The 13,117-nt window shown below is 46.5% G+C and overlaps 1 protein-coding gene across 1 annotated transcript in view; it reads right to left on the minus strand.

Moving 5' to 3' along the window:
• Window positions 1-13,117, minus strand: part of LOC119175687 (uncharacterized) — a 95,137-nt gene that overhangs the window by 16,174 nt on the left and 65,846 nt on the right. Inside the window, exon 2 of the mRNA XM_037426631.2 lies at window positions 4,527-4,728. Within this exon, the coding sequence (XP_037282528.2) occupies window positions 4,527-4,728 (202 nt within the window). The remainder of the gene's footprint in view (window positions 1-4,526; window positions 4,729-13,117) is intronic.

Raw genomic sequence — 13,117 nt, forward strand, 5'->3', positions numbered from 1 at the left:
AAATGGTTCCTTAAACGGTTTTTAAAGACGATAGTCTTTCTTGGAGACCTTCGACGCAAAAATTTTGGCCTGCCTGCCTGCCTGCCTGTCTGTCTGTCTATCTGTCTGTCTGTTTGTCCACTCTTAATGACATCGCGTACTTGAAACGGCCGACCCCATCCGCAGCGCCCACCTATGTTGCTCAAGGTTGAGCGTTCATGCTTGTGCAATTGTCAATTAAAAAGCAATTATTACGCATGTCTGGGGCACCATAACAACACGTATATATTCTGAATGTGCGCCTCTTACTAGAAAAGGCATACATATGTAACTTTAAGGACCGTAGCGCTTATCACGCTGCGCTGACCATGCAACGCTTGCATGGAGAGGCGAGTGTTTCCAACGCTTTGCTAAAACGATACGGTGGTGGCACCTACCCGTCGCCTTGCGTTCTACACCTTATCACTTCTGAGATGGGCGCGCACACCCGTCTCAGAGCCACGCGTTTTGTTTTCTAAGACAACTGCCAGATGGCGCTTATGTCTCACGTGTGACGTGACTTGATGCTCTCGTTCGCCTCCGCTGCACGCTCGAGGCACTCTAACGCAGTGCCTCCAGAATACCATTCACCGATTTTCTTGCGCAGAACATCAAATAAATGTCTTGTTCACTCTCTCCACACGCAAGACTTTCGACGACATTTGCAGATTACATGCAGATACGGGGCCATTTTTTTTTTCTCATTCCGTTTTTGATTAGACGACTACTGGGGCAAATCATTGGCGCCAGAGTCGAATCAAAACACCCATTATTAACAGAGCTACGAGTACTACAGAAGTATCCTCCTCCGCTCCGTCTTTCGCCCTCAACTCTTCCTTCGAGCGCTCGGAGCTAAGCTCCGCCTTCAAGGCGCCTTCGTCACGTTGTGGCGTGAGACCTCATACGCATAAATCCCGCTGCCGATCCAATACCAGCAGTCTGTGCTGCGCGTTCCACAGCCAATCAGATCAGCTGGAAACGATCACGTCAGTGGGGCAGAGCGTGTCGCTTGGTGTATGGGCGGTTGAAAACACGTTTGGCCGAGTCACAGCGATCTGGACTGACTCGCTGCTTTAAAGCGTTCTAATGAATTACCCAGTTTACGCAGAGAGCTGAAATCGGTCTCTAAATTACCCTTGAGACTTGGTCTACCGGCCCAATGTGTTCCTAAAGAATCGCCAAAACCGTTTCAGGGTCCGTTTAACTTCGCATCGCGTTCTTCGGAGAGAAAAGAGTTTCCGAGCAGCAACTATAGGTCGCCCAGTTGCCAAGCTCCTTGATAACAGCTTTGAGCCTACTAACCCCCCGCCCCTTTATCCGGGGTTGTGTGTTCAGGAAACAACAAAAAAAATAGTACAAGTAAACAAATGAGATGAATGAAACATATAGCGTGTAGTGGATAGATGGCGCCGCCGCTCCCCCCAAAATATGGGTGCGGAGACCTCAGGACGATGACACGCGCTCTCCCCTCCTATATCTGTCTATTTATCTTAACCCCCCCCCCCCTTTCCCCGCTCCACGCCTATCTACCGCTCCACCATAGGGTAACCTCACACCGCCGCATGCGTCGCTAATTGCGCGCGTCGCCGCACTTAATTGCGCACGGCCGTCCGTCGTGCACGCCTTCAGCAAGCATGGCGGGTGTGCAGGAACGCACGAGGGCCACCGCGACGTACCACATGCGCGCAACCGCGGATGCTGCACACGCGTGCCACTCCCCTGCTGCTACTACGAAGTACACTGTACTGCTACTACCGCAAGCACCGGTGGATGTCGGGAAGGTGGCAGATGGCCCCTCGGAGATGGCACGTCCCCGCCTCGTCGACTGCGTGATCCGAGACCAACCCCCTTCTCGAAATAGCGGGCCCATATCTTGCTACCGCTTTCGCTGGTAGCAAATTCTGTCCCGACCGCGCCGCGGCTCGTGCTAGGCCACATAGGAAGGAGAGAGATTTAGAGTGGAGCATCACCTGACACTCGCGAAGCCTGGAAAAATGTCGCAAGGACCCTAATGAATTTTCAAGACGACCGTATGGCGAAAGCCAACTTATGCTTGTTTCGAGTCGTATTGATCGCGCCTGACGGCAGGAGCGGCGCAAGTGGGGGGCACGGGCGGGCTGGCGTTCCCCAAAATTCTCGCCTCCCCCCCCCCCCTTGCCTCTCCCCTCCCCAAGAGCAAGTGTAGTAACAACACAACACGCTAGTTCTGTGCCTTCCTGCACCCCTGGAGGAATACAATTGTCGTCGGTGCTCACCCAGAAAAGAAAAAATAGTCCAACGTGCTTTTGCGCTGCCTCCGTGATCGGGCCACTTTTGACCAAGGTACGATGTGATGCGATGACGTCCTCATATGGCCTGATATGACGATAGAATGACGTTATGACTACGTCACAAATTTCGGCGTGCTACGTCATCATTGATGATAATCTTTTTGCATCACTCTTGTTTACGCGCCGCCGACGCCGACTGTCGCTTTTCGCGTCTGAAGAGGCATGTGGTCTCCTCTCCTTCGAGGCAGCAAATGATGAGAAGACCACTTGTCGAAACGTTGGCTATACAGCTATATACACCCTGTTCAAAATGTTTTTCATCTCTTCGGCTCTCCATTTTCTGCTGGACTTTTGTTTTGTGACAGGCAAGCGCATGATAGGGGAACAAGTGGTAATTTCTGGCCACCGAGATTGTATGAATGGCGGAGCACAAATCCTGTTGGGCGAAGGCTCATCGCGACCAGGACATTCCCGTCGGCCAACACGGGCACAGCGTTCCCTTCGTGGGTATGGCTATAAAATATCCATTTTCCCATGAGTGAGCACAAACACAAGAGACGTATACGACACTTGGGTCGACCTAATGGACCCAGCTGAGGTGATGTCATGTTCGCCTCAGAGTCTCATTAAGTTTACTGCCATTCCTTGCTCGTCCCAGTCCTTGAAAGGTACCCCCGGCTTCAGCTATAGAGCTATGAAATAAGTGCGGGGAGATGTGAAAAACTTAGTCGTTGTGTTTTGACATTGTTCGTTCTTTGGGGGGCTTTTGGAGGAGGGCGGGAGCAGGTGAAAATGAGGGGGGCGCTGCCGCCCTCCTCGTTTATCGTGCTGCCCTATAGCGCCACCTCTGCAATATACACGCGTGAGGCCGCGTATCGAGCTATTGGGTGCGACCGAGTCTCTGAATAATCCTTGGGGGCAAAAAGAAAAAAAAAAAGCGGAATGGTTGTCAAATCCTTTGTGCGAGAACTGTAATCGTTGGACCCATGTTCAACTCCATTTATGAAGGCGTATGCGTCCACTCCAATTGTGCGCAATCACACTGAGTATAACTCGATTCCGTCCGACTGAACTTTCCTGTATAAGTCTATATGTATCTCACCCATCAGGCTGTAAAACTAGGTTATATAACATGAGTGGGCTATAGAACATTATTAGGCTATTTATTTTCAGTGTCATACAACCTACATAGGAGATGGGGTCCAAGTATAGGTCCAAGAACGTTTTTCAGCTCAAGAGATGACCGCGTCTGGGTAATTTTCAGTTTGGACGTTAGAGGCTTGAAGCTCCATTTTTAGAGTAACTATACAATCGCATGTATAGATGAACTTGTATACAACTGGAACACGTTATAAGGACATACCGTCGATATGATAAATTATAGCTCGTCATATACGACAGTCATTGTAACAGTAGATATAAAGATGGACCCTGACGAGTTGACTATCTGACTCGGGCGAAAATTCTAGATACAAAAATGCACGTACTGCGTGCAATGAGCATTTCTAGTTTCCGTGCACCATAGCCCCTATTTTTTTTTTTTTTACTTCAGCAGCTTCAATCGTCAAAAGCTTCGTCAAGTAGCTTTTCAGTCTCTTGGCCAAGTCAGCGGTGTCCCCAGCTTGAACGAGATTTCCACAGCCTTTTTAAGTACATCCTAAAGAAACATTTTCAGTATTTTTTTTGTGCTACATTTCGAGTTTTACACTGTGCGCGAACCAAAGGTTTTTTTTTTTTTTTCGTTGCAACCAATAATTCGGCGGCTCTCGCGTTTTTGATAAGAAGAATAAGTGTCACTGAAATGGAGCGTGACCGACAAGAGTTCGTGTTTAGTTGGCTATAACTCATAATTCCCTATGTCCGCGTTGATTGATTGATTTGTTGGGTTTAACGTCCCAAAACCACCATATGATTATGAGAGACGCCGTAGTGGAGGGCTCCGGAAATTTTGGCCACCTGGGGTTCTTTAACGTGCGCCCAAATCTGAGCACACGGGCCTACAACATTTCCGCCTCCATTGGAAATGCAGCCGCCGCAGCCGGGATTTGAACCGGCGACCTGCGGGTCAGCAGCCGAGTACCTTAGCCACTAGACCACCGCGGCGGGGCTCTATGTCCGCGTTCATTAAAACGACGTTCGACTCTAAACACGTGAATGTGTATTCTAAACGCGTATGCATAGACCAAGCACACGTTCGTACGATAAGTACGGGCCGTATCCGAGCACCCACCCACCCACCTGGTGGCGGCGCCAGCTTGGGCAGGCAGGTGAACACGCACCCGTTGAAGCAGCAGCGGTGGCTGTTCCAGCGGCAGTCGTCGTCGCTCGAACAGGGCTGGGCGCGGCACCGGGTGCGAGGCACGGGAACCCGAGGCGCCGGACAGTCGGCCGTGTCCGGGTTCAGGGCCAGCAGGTCGGCCAGCAGCTTGGACAGCTCGGACTGCAATCAAGACGTGTATGTGTATGATCTTAGTCATCCTCGATCATCGCTAGTCAAAATACAAAGTTCTGCAGATATTGTCAGAAATGTATGATAACCATGGGCGGATCCAGAGAAGGGGCGGTAGGAACTATCGCCCCTCTCCCCCCCCCCCCAAGTCCTTGTCAGCATCCCCCCTCCTCATTTCAGTGCTTGTAGTCCGCCTCATATCACCAATTAGTACGAACGAGTGAAGCCACTGTGAGCACACATTAACAACATTTATGCTGTTAAGGGGATTTCCTGCTAGTAAATACAAAAGGTCATGACCACGCCCCCTCTCAGGTGTTACTTCAGGTGACCCCCCCCCCCCCCTTGAAATGAGTGGCTCGATCTTCCCCTGATGATAATATAATCCCTTTTCCGAATATGCATCGCTCCCTGGGAAAGTCGTGGGTTCGAATCGTTATTCCTAAACATGACCACATAAATTCTTCTATGAAACGTAATAATAATAATAATAATAATAATAATAATAATAATAATAATAATAATAATAATAATAATAATAATAATAATAATAATAATAGTAATAATAATAATAATAATAATAATAATAATAATAACATCTGGGGTTTAACGTCTCCTTGAAACGTGGCCACGAGTGTTTATTTTATGACCACACGAGTTTTTTTGTAAGGGGTCCTAATGTCAGACAATAATGCGTAACTGTGCAGTGTTACAAAATCCAACACACATGGTAAAAGCTGAATGTCACAGCAGTAGATTCCGGCATGGAAGCAGCCAGCGGCGAGTTGAGGGCCCCCGCCGGTCCTTCCCCGCTGTTTCCTCGGGGCTTCATTAAAATTTCATTGTCTTTCGTACTAGAGGTAAAAAAAATACTCTCAACTATACATTTGAATGGACAGCTTTTAAAGTACATTTATTATGCGACGCAGAAAAAAAAGATATTCAGCGTTGCGGGAGAGTGATTGAATCTGTGTGTGGGAGGGTGTAAATTACTCACGACAGCTGATCTCGATAAGGTGCGAAATGCATGACGCGAGATGCATATAGGAGCCATCTACTCAAAACAGGTTTTTCGTGGCCTCCTGTTAAGAGGTTTGGTAAAAAGAGAAGGCTCGAGCTTGAGGTCAAGCGAAAGTTCAGAAGGTGATAAACATGCAAAACTATTTACGAAGGCATTCGACAGACTGGAATCGATACGCCGCAAATGAAAAGAATTGCAAAATGAAAACGCGTACCGACTTCGGCACTGACTTAAGACCTGATAAGGGTGACGTATGTACATGCGTGTATGCATATATATATATATATATATATATATATATATATATATATATATATGTGTGTGTGTGTGTGTGTGTGTGTGTGTGTGTGTGTTAGAGTGAGTGGAGTGTCCACTATTATAAGTTATGTAAATGTTTTCGGTTTCTCGACTCTGTTATCGGCTTCGCACCGAAGCTCCCGACACCAACCCGAACTCTTTACCGTGTCCACTCTTGTACCTGTATTCCGATTCCTATTTTAATCTTTCCGTACACAGTTCGTGGAAGTACTGATATACCTGCTGACGCTTGAAGAGGGACGAGACTCGACAACATCGAGCACCACAAAATACGAACGCGTAATGGTATACGACCGCTAAAAGCAGTGGTCGACGATTGAAACAGGTTTGACCGTATCGTTGTCGTCGTGCGTCGTTAAATTCGTGCAGCTATAAAGGGACTCTGCAACACTTTTTCGGCGTGGTCAGAAAACACTGCGCCGATGGGTGGTCGAGCCTCCCGACAACACGCGAGCCGAACATTACAGCGCAGCACGCGGCCTGGAATCCAGCATTCATTCTCAGCCAGCTAGAAGTTGTTCCTTTCTTCAGATGATGTCACATACCCAAAATCACGGTCATTTGCTGATTTGAGCATCGCGGGCTTCATAATTGCCGAGGCCGCCGCAGGAGGCCGCCACGTTCGCAGGAGGCCGCTCGTGATTACACTGAAAGCAAGTCGCACGTTCGAAAAAAAAAAGAGAAAACAGAACGAAAGGTCGGGACGCGGCGTAACGCAATTTATTTCTCTCGCGCCGCAACTCCCTGCTTAGCTTCCAGCGCGCTAGTAGGGAAGAGAGAAAGTAATTACAGTGTGCGTCAAATATATGTGTAACACCGCTCGTACTTGATGGATTCTAGATACTTTTTTGCGGTGATCGATTCGTGAGCTAATAAACTTGTATATTTTAGCCATTCAGTGGTTACTTGAAAAAATTGTTGCAGGGCCTGTTAATGCAAACGGCCTTAGACGTCTCATCAAACTCTAAAGTTGTCCGTCTGCGGCGTTGGCACGAGTGGCGCAAAAAAAAAAAAAAAAATAGTCGCGTGATGATGTCGCTTGGTCAAATCATGTGAGCTGATCCCCGAGACAATGCAAATCTAGGGGAGGCGCAATAAGCTGCAGCAATGCTTTCGATATCAGAGGCACTATAAAACCATGTTATCTGCAGAAAGTTTTCGTATCGGAGCGGCGGAGGATCAATGCATCGGCTTGGAAGCACAAAAGGGTGGCTGTCGCCTTCGAGTGGTCCTATGTGAATGCATAAGAGACCATATGATTGTCTTTTTATTTTTAAGTTGACGCCGCAGCTTGGCATGAGCATTAAACCACGAACCGCGGAATAGTTCAGCGGGTATAGATGTGTGCGTTGCTTAAGCTCGAAAACGCATGAGCTCTTTTCACGCACTCGGTGGCCTCCATGGGCCTAACTGCGAAAACAGCCGTGTAGTACATATGTAATACTTTGAGGGCTGGCTAAAAGAACTCCGAGCTTTGTCAAGAGTAATCCTCAATCTCTGAAATACTGTCGTGTCTTGCCTATTCCACGCATAAATCTGTGGAAATCAATACATTTTTCATTGGCGCGCCAGAAATATTGGTTGTAATATGAGTGCAATCTGAAAAAAAAAATTACATAGGTCCTTATAGGTAATCAAGAAAACAGCGCTACAACACGAGGACGAAGAAAGAATAAAAGAACAGGCAGTGCCTGTCCGGTTGTTTCTTCCTTCTTCGTCCTCGCGTTGTTGCGCTGTTAAGATGAATACCAACCGACTTGCCCAATTTTCCTCAGTCGACTGTGTTGGGGGACCTTTCGCATCCTATACTGGTCTTCTGACTGGTACAGTAAAGAATGACGTGCTTACGGACCAGTGCACGGTATATGGTGTTGCGTGTTTTTGTGAACACGCACTATACAATTGTCAATTAAAAAGTAATCATTTCGCATATCTGAGGCACCATAACAATACGTCAATGTTTTGTACGTGTGTCTTTTTACTAGAGAAGGCACACACTTCTAAGGACCGTAGCGTTAATCACGCTACACTGACAGTGCAACGCGATGCTCAAAAAAAAAAAAGGCAAGTGTTTCCAACGCTTTGCTAAGGCGCCAGTGTGGTGGCAGCTAGCTGCCCGTCGCTTTGCGTTCTACACTTCATCGCCTCCGAGACAGGCGCGCATTATTCTCCGCGGGCGCGCACGCCTTCCTTCGTTTTCGAAGATAACTGCCAGATGGCGCTCGTGTCTAACGTGCCTCGGTGCGCTCGTTCGCCTTCGCAGCACGGATCACGACTCTCTAACGCAGCGCTTCCAGAATACAATTCACCGATTTTCTCGCGCAGGACATCAAATAAACGTTTTGTTCACTTTCTCCACACACAAGACTATCGTCTTTCGACGACATTTGCAGTGAAACATGCAGAAACGGGGCCATTTTTTTTTTTCTTTTCGGGTCGTATCTATAACAAATCGTGGAAGGTGTTGAGACCCAGATGCCTTGCATGGTTTCTATCGATGATGCACTCTACAGCGATTGCCGAGCGATATCTGACAACCAGATCTCATCGGCGCAGACGCTATAGATACGATGAGAAGCACTGAGGAAGGGAAGGGGGCAGGAGGGTACGAGCTACATTTCCACGCGCAACACATACCGAGAGCCGATGGTGGAGGCCGTCGCGACGGGAGCAAGAGTTATTCTTCGAAGAACCGCAGCGCGAACGTCAGCACTCGAAATGACGATGAAATCGCTATGGCACTTTGTACGGAGTAGCGCAGCGCAATCCTTTCAACCTGGACTCGCCATACCTGGCCGCTCATCGTTCAACTTCTCGTTTTGTGCTCGCGTTCACTGCGGTACACGTGTTTTCGCTGAAGCCTTTTTTTTTTCTTATGGAAACATCTGTGCGCGAGGCAGACTAGGACAAAGAATACTGTGAATAGGACGGGAATTAACTCGTTTTATTCGTTACTGAATAAAATCATGGTCAAGCAACCACGCCGTCGGAACTTGCGAACCACCGTTAACACCATAACATCAAGAGCTGTTACATGTGCATGCTCACAATATTTTCATTGAAACAGAACGACTCCAACCAAGATGTCGATTGAAAGAGTGAGTGAGTGAAACAATTTAGGTCTATAATAGACGCGAGTTGTTTACTTTACAGTAAAAAAAATGGCTTGTGTTCTCAGTACAGAAGTTGGTGTTGATTACTCTGTTCCGACCACAACCGGACAAGATTTTGTCTGATGTTCATAATCTTCCGTAAGACAGTGTAATACAACGGGAAAATGATCGATCAATAATGACACTTCTTTGTCCAGTAATGATACATAGATGGAATGCTGATACATTTCGAGCCTTGTTCACTTATACAAGCGTATATTAGCTGTTATCGCTGTTTCTGTATACCTTGTTCGTGCGGATGCCGCTCTAGTTGATGAATCATCGCAGGCGTGCCCGTGTATAGAAGCGCGAAGCCTCGCGATGCACGCCGCGTATGAACCCTGCAATCGAGCTCGTTGATTGACGGGTCGATCGACTGGCTCGAGCTGATTGACAGGGCCTTTCTTTATCTGGGAGTGCGCTCCAATGCGACCGCGTATAAGCGTCGAGGGCGCAGTGAGTATTAAAGCAGCGATAGACAAAGCGGTTGGCGAGTTTCTCACGGCTGGCTTTTCCCAGCGTGCGCCTTCCGCGAAGGCTCTTCTTCCGAGAAAAGCGTGGCGAGCACCTTTGTTCAGGATGGGGGGGCTCATGCAGTGCATGTAGAGTTACGGAAACGCCCTCATACACATGTGGACGGAGAGGAGGAAACAGGCGCAGGAAGGGAGGGGACGAGGAGACAGAGAGAGAGAGTGGGTTGAATAGGTCAACATTTATGGTATATCGGGGGTGAACCCTAACACTACGGTGGTTTGGCTACCTTGAGAAGAGCTGAAAAATGATGAAGGCAGCGGAAGTATAACAGCGTGAAATGCGGAAGACCAGTAAATTAATAATAATAATAATAATAATAATAATAATAATAATAATAATAATAATAATAATAATAATAATAATAATAATAATAATAATAATTCTGTTTTTCCGTCATCAATTGCATATTGGAATCAACTTCCATTAATAGCTGTGAACTGTGACACCGTAGAATCCTTTATTGAAAATATTAAAACTATAAGTTTTGAACAATAGACGCAAATGTACGAATAGGGATTTATTGTGAGCAGTTTCTTTCCCTTTGACTGGTTTGTCCTATTAGCATGACTCTGAACGTTGCATTATGACACTGTTGTTTTGGCTACTTGGAATTCAATAGTTTTTTTTCTCTTTTCTTGGATTGTGTCGGTGCCTTTCTGTACGTGACATCATTGTTTGTATATCCTATGTACCACTCCTGCTTGGACCGAGAAGGTCTGCAGTATACTTAAATAAATAAATAAATAAATAAATAAAATAATAATAATCTGGGATTTAACGTCCCAAAACCACGATATCATTATGAAAGACGCCGTAGTATACGGATATACGTAAATTTCGAGCATCTGCTGGTCTTCTTTAAGGAGCACCGACACTGCACGGTACACGGGCCTGAACCATTTCGACCGCTAAAGGACACAGACAAGCGATCTGAGAGAGAGGCAAGAACTGTATCACGAGGCAAGAAGTGGAAGCGAAAAATGGGATTCACTACTGACTACTCGTGTGTGCGCTGCTGTTGCGATGAGCCTCCTGGACAGCGTCTGTAGAGACACCTTTGAAAGCTTGGATTGATTCTATTCGCCTGCGAGTTTAGCACGAAACTGCGCAGTTTTGACGCACGCCACCATATAGACGAGCAGGGCAGGAGGGGTGCACCCCCCCCCCCCCAACCGGTCACCTGGGATCTTCTGTAAGGCTTACATGCCTATTTATTGTCCGATATGACAGCGTTTAAACAAGACAATGTTCATTTTTCAAACAGCACTATGGGGGGAGCGTTCCTTGCTGGGGGCGTGCCGCTGCCATTGTTGGTAATATTTCGCGGCGAAAATGTATTGCCCTTATTGATGTATCGATTGCTCCTCTTGCAGTGCGTTGTCAACCACCCCCCCCCCCCCACACACACACAAGGCTATTTTAGCCGGTTAAGTGGGAAAACTATATTCGTTCCAGAACGGAGAGCACACACCTTGGCTAAGGTTATTTCAGCCGACTAAGGGGAAAAGTATATATATATATATATATATATATATATATATATATATATATATATATATATATATATATATATATATATATATATATATATATATATATATATATATATATATATATATATATATATTCGTTCCTGAACGGAAAGCACACACCTTTTTTCCCATCTTTTTCCCCATTCGCGAGGAAGAAGCATAGAGTTATTATACTAACTGGAAGAAGCTCCCGTCGAGTCTACTTCTTCGCGAAGCTTGCAGGACACGTTCGACGAGCGCGGCGACGAGAGAAGATGTCACGGACGCGCAAGCAACGACCGCTTCCACTTTTTGCCTCGTGATAAAGCTGTCCTGTCTCACCTTCTCTCTCGTCGCTCTTGTCTGCCGCGTCTTTCTTTTACCGGTCCTACGTCTTTCGAGCTGTTTTTTTTTTATTCTAGTGGTAGTGGTTAGAAGAAGAAGGCGCCTAATTCTGCAGCCCTGTAGGGAGCACGGCGCAGAGCCTTTACTTTCAAGATTGTTTTACCAACATATCCTAGCACCAACTATAGCTTTCTCTCTCTCTCTCCGTGTCGCGCACACGCTTTGAGGTATTGACGTATCTGACTGTGACAGAAAGGAACGGTGACAGAGACACTGACAAAAAGAAAAAAAAAAGCGAAAGCGTTGGGTGTCAAGGAAGAGTTGCGGTCCAGGATTGGAACGGGAGCAAGGGGCAGGCTTTGGTCGCTCCGATAGTGTGAGCTCCGGTGTGTCGCTGTTTATTTTTTTCTTTGTTCATTTTTTTACCCGTAGTTTGTGTACTCTTTCTTCTTTCGGGGGACGCAGTGGCCGACTTTACTTCAAGGCTAGCTCTCTCCCGACCGGTGTCGTCAATAAGCGCGGCACACTTGCGGTTGCGCCCTACATATAACCGTATCCTCTGTGTCTGCGGCCTATATTTATGCATATATTTTTTGCCTGTGTTTTGTACATGTGATCTGTATAACGGTGTTATATCGGACTGCGCCCGTATATATTCCTTTTTAGATATATTCGAACATCGTTAAGCGAACTCTGTTATAGAGAATTATCGGTTATAGTGAATTGAATCCGAACTTTGGCTAGTAACGTTTCCTTTCAGTGACATTTATTAAGACTGTATCGTTACAGGCCTCATCTAACGCGAAATTTGACCGTGGGCGCTCGTGGCGTCGGGTACAAGTGATGCAAAATATCATCATGACAGGATGAAGTCACCATTTGTCGTAGCAATGACGTCAGAGATCGCCAAAGTTTGTGACCTGGACTGGGGATCTCACTCACTGATCTACTCGCGCAGAAAATCTAATAAACGTTTTCTCACTCTCTCTCTCTCTCATCCTGGGAATAAATTTGCGCTTATTTGGTTGACATCCCTGCCTTCTCTTTTTCATAATTTCATTAAATTATTTCTTTCTTTCTTTGATCCGGGCAGCAGAGGTCGCATTTCGATTGAGGCGGAATGCTTTACTGGCTCACGTATTCGTGCTATAGTGAACTAGAAAACCTTCTAGAACACTGTAATCGCGCGATGTCAGTATGCTAGTTAAAATCGAACTTTTCTGAAAACCCCCACTACACCGTCTCCCATAGCCCGAGTAACTTCAGTACGTTCCATATTTGTTTCATTAAAGACTATAGCATTTCCTCGGATACACGAACTCAGAAGTTTCTGTCGTCCGTTCGTCCGTCCGTCTGTCTGTCTGTCTGTCTGTCTGTCTGTCTGCCTATCTATCTATCTATCTATCTATCTATCTATCTATCTATCTATCTATCTATCTATCTATCTATCTATCTATCTATCTATCTATCTATCTATCTATCTATCTATCTATCTATCT

This window comes from Rhipicephalus microplus, chromosome 3 (genome assembly GCF_043290135.1).
Source record: "Rhipicephalus microplus isolate Deutch F79 chromosome 3, USDA_Rmic, whole genome shotgun sequence".
NCBI classification, from domain to species: domain Eukaryota; kingdom Metazoa; phylum Arthropoda; class Arachnida; order Ixodida; family Ixodidae; genus Rhipicephalus; species Rhipicephalus microplus.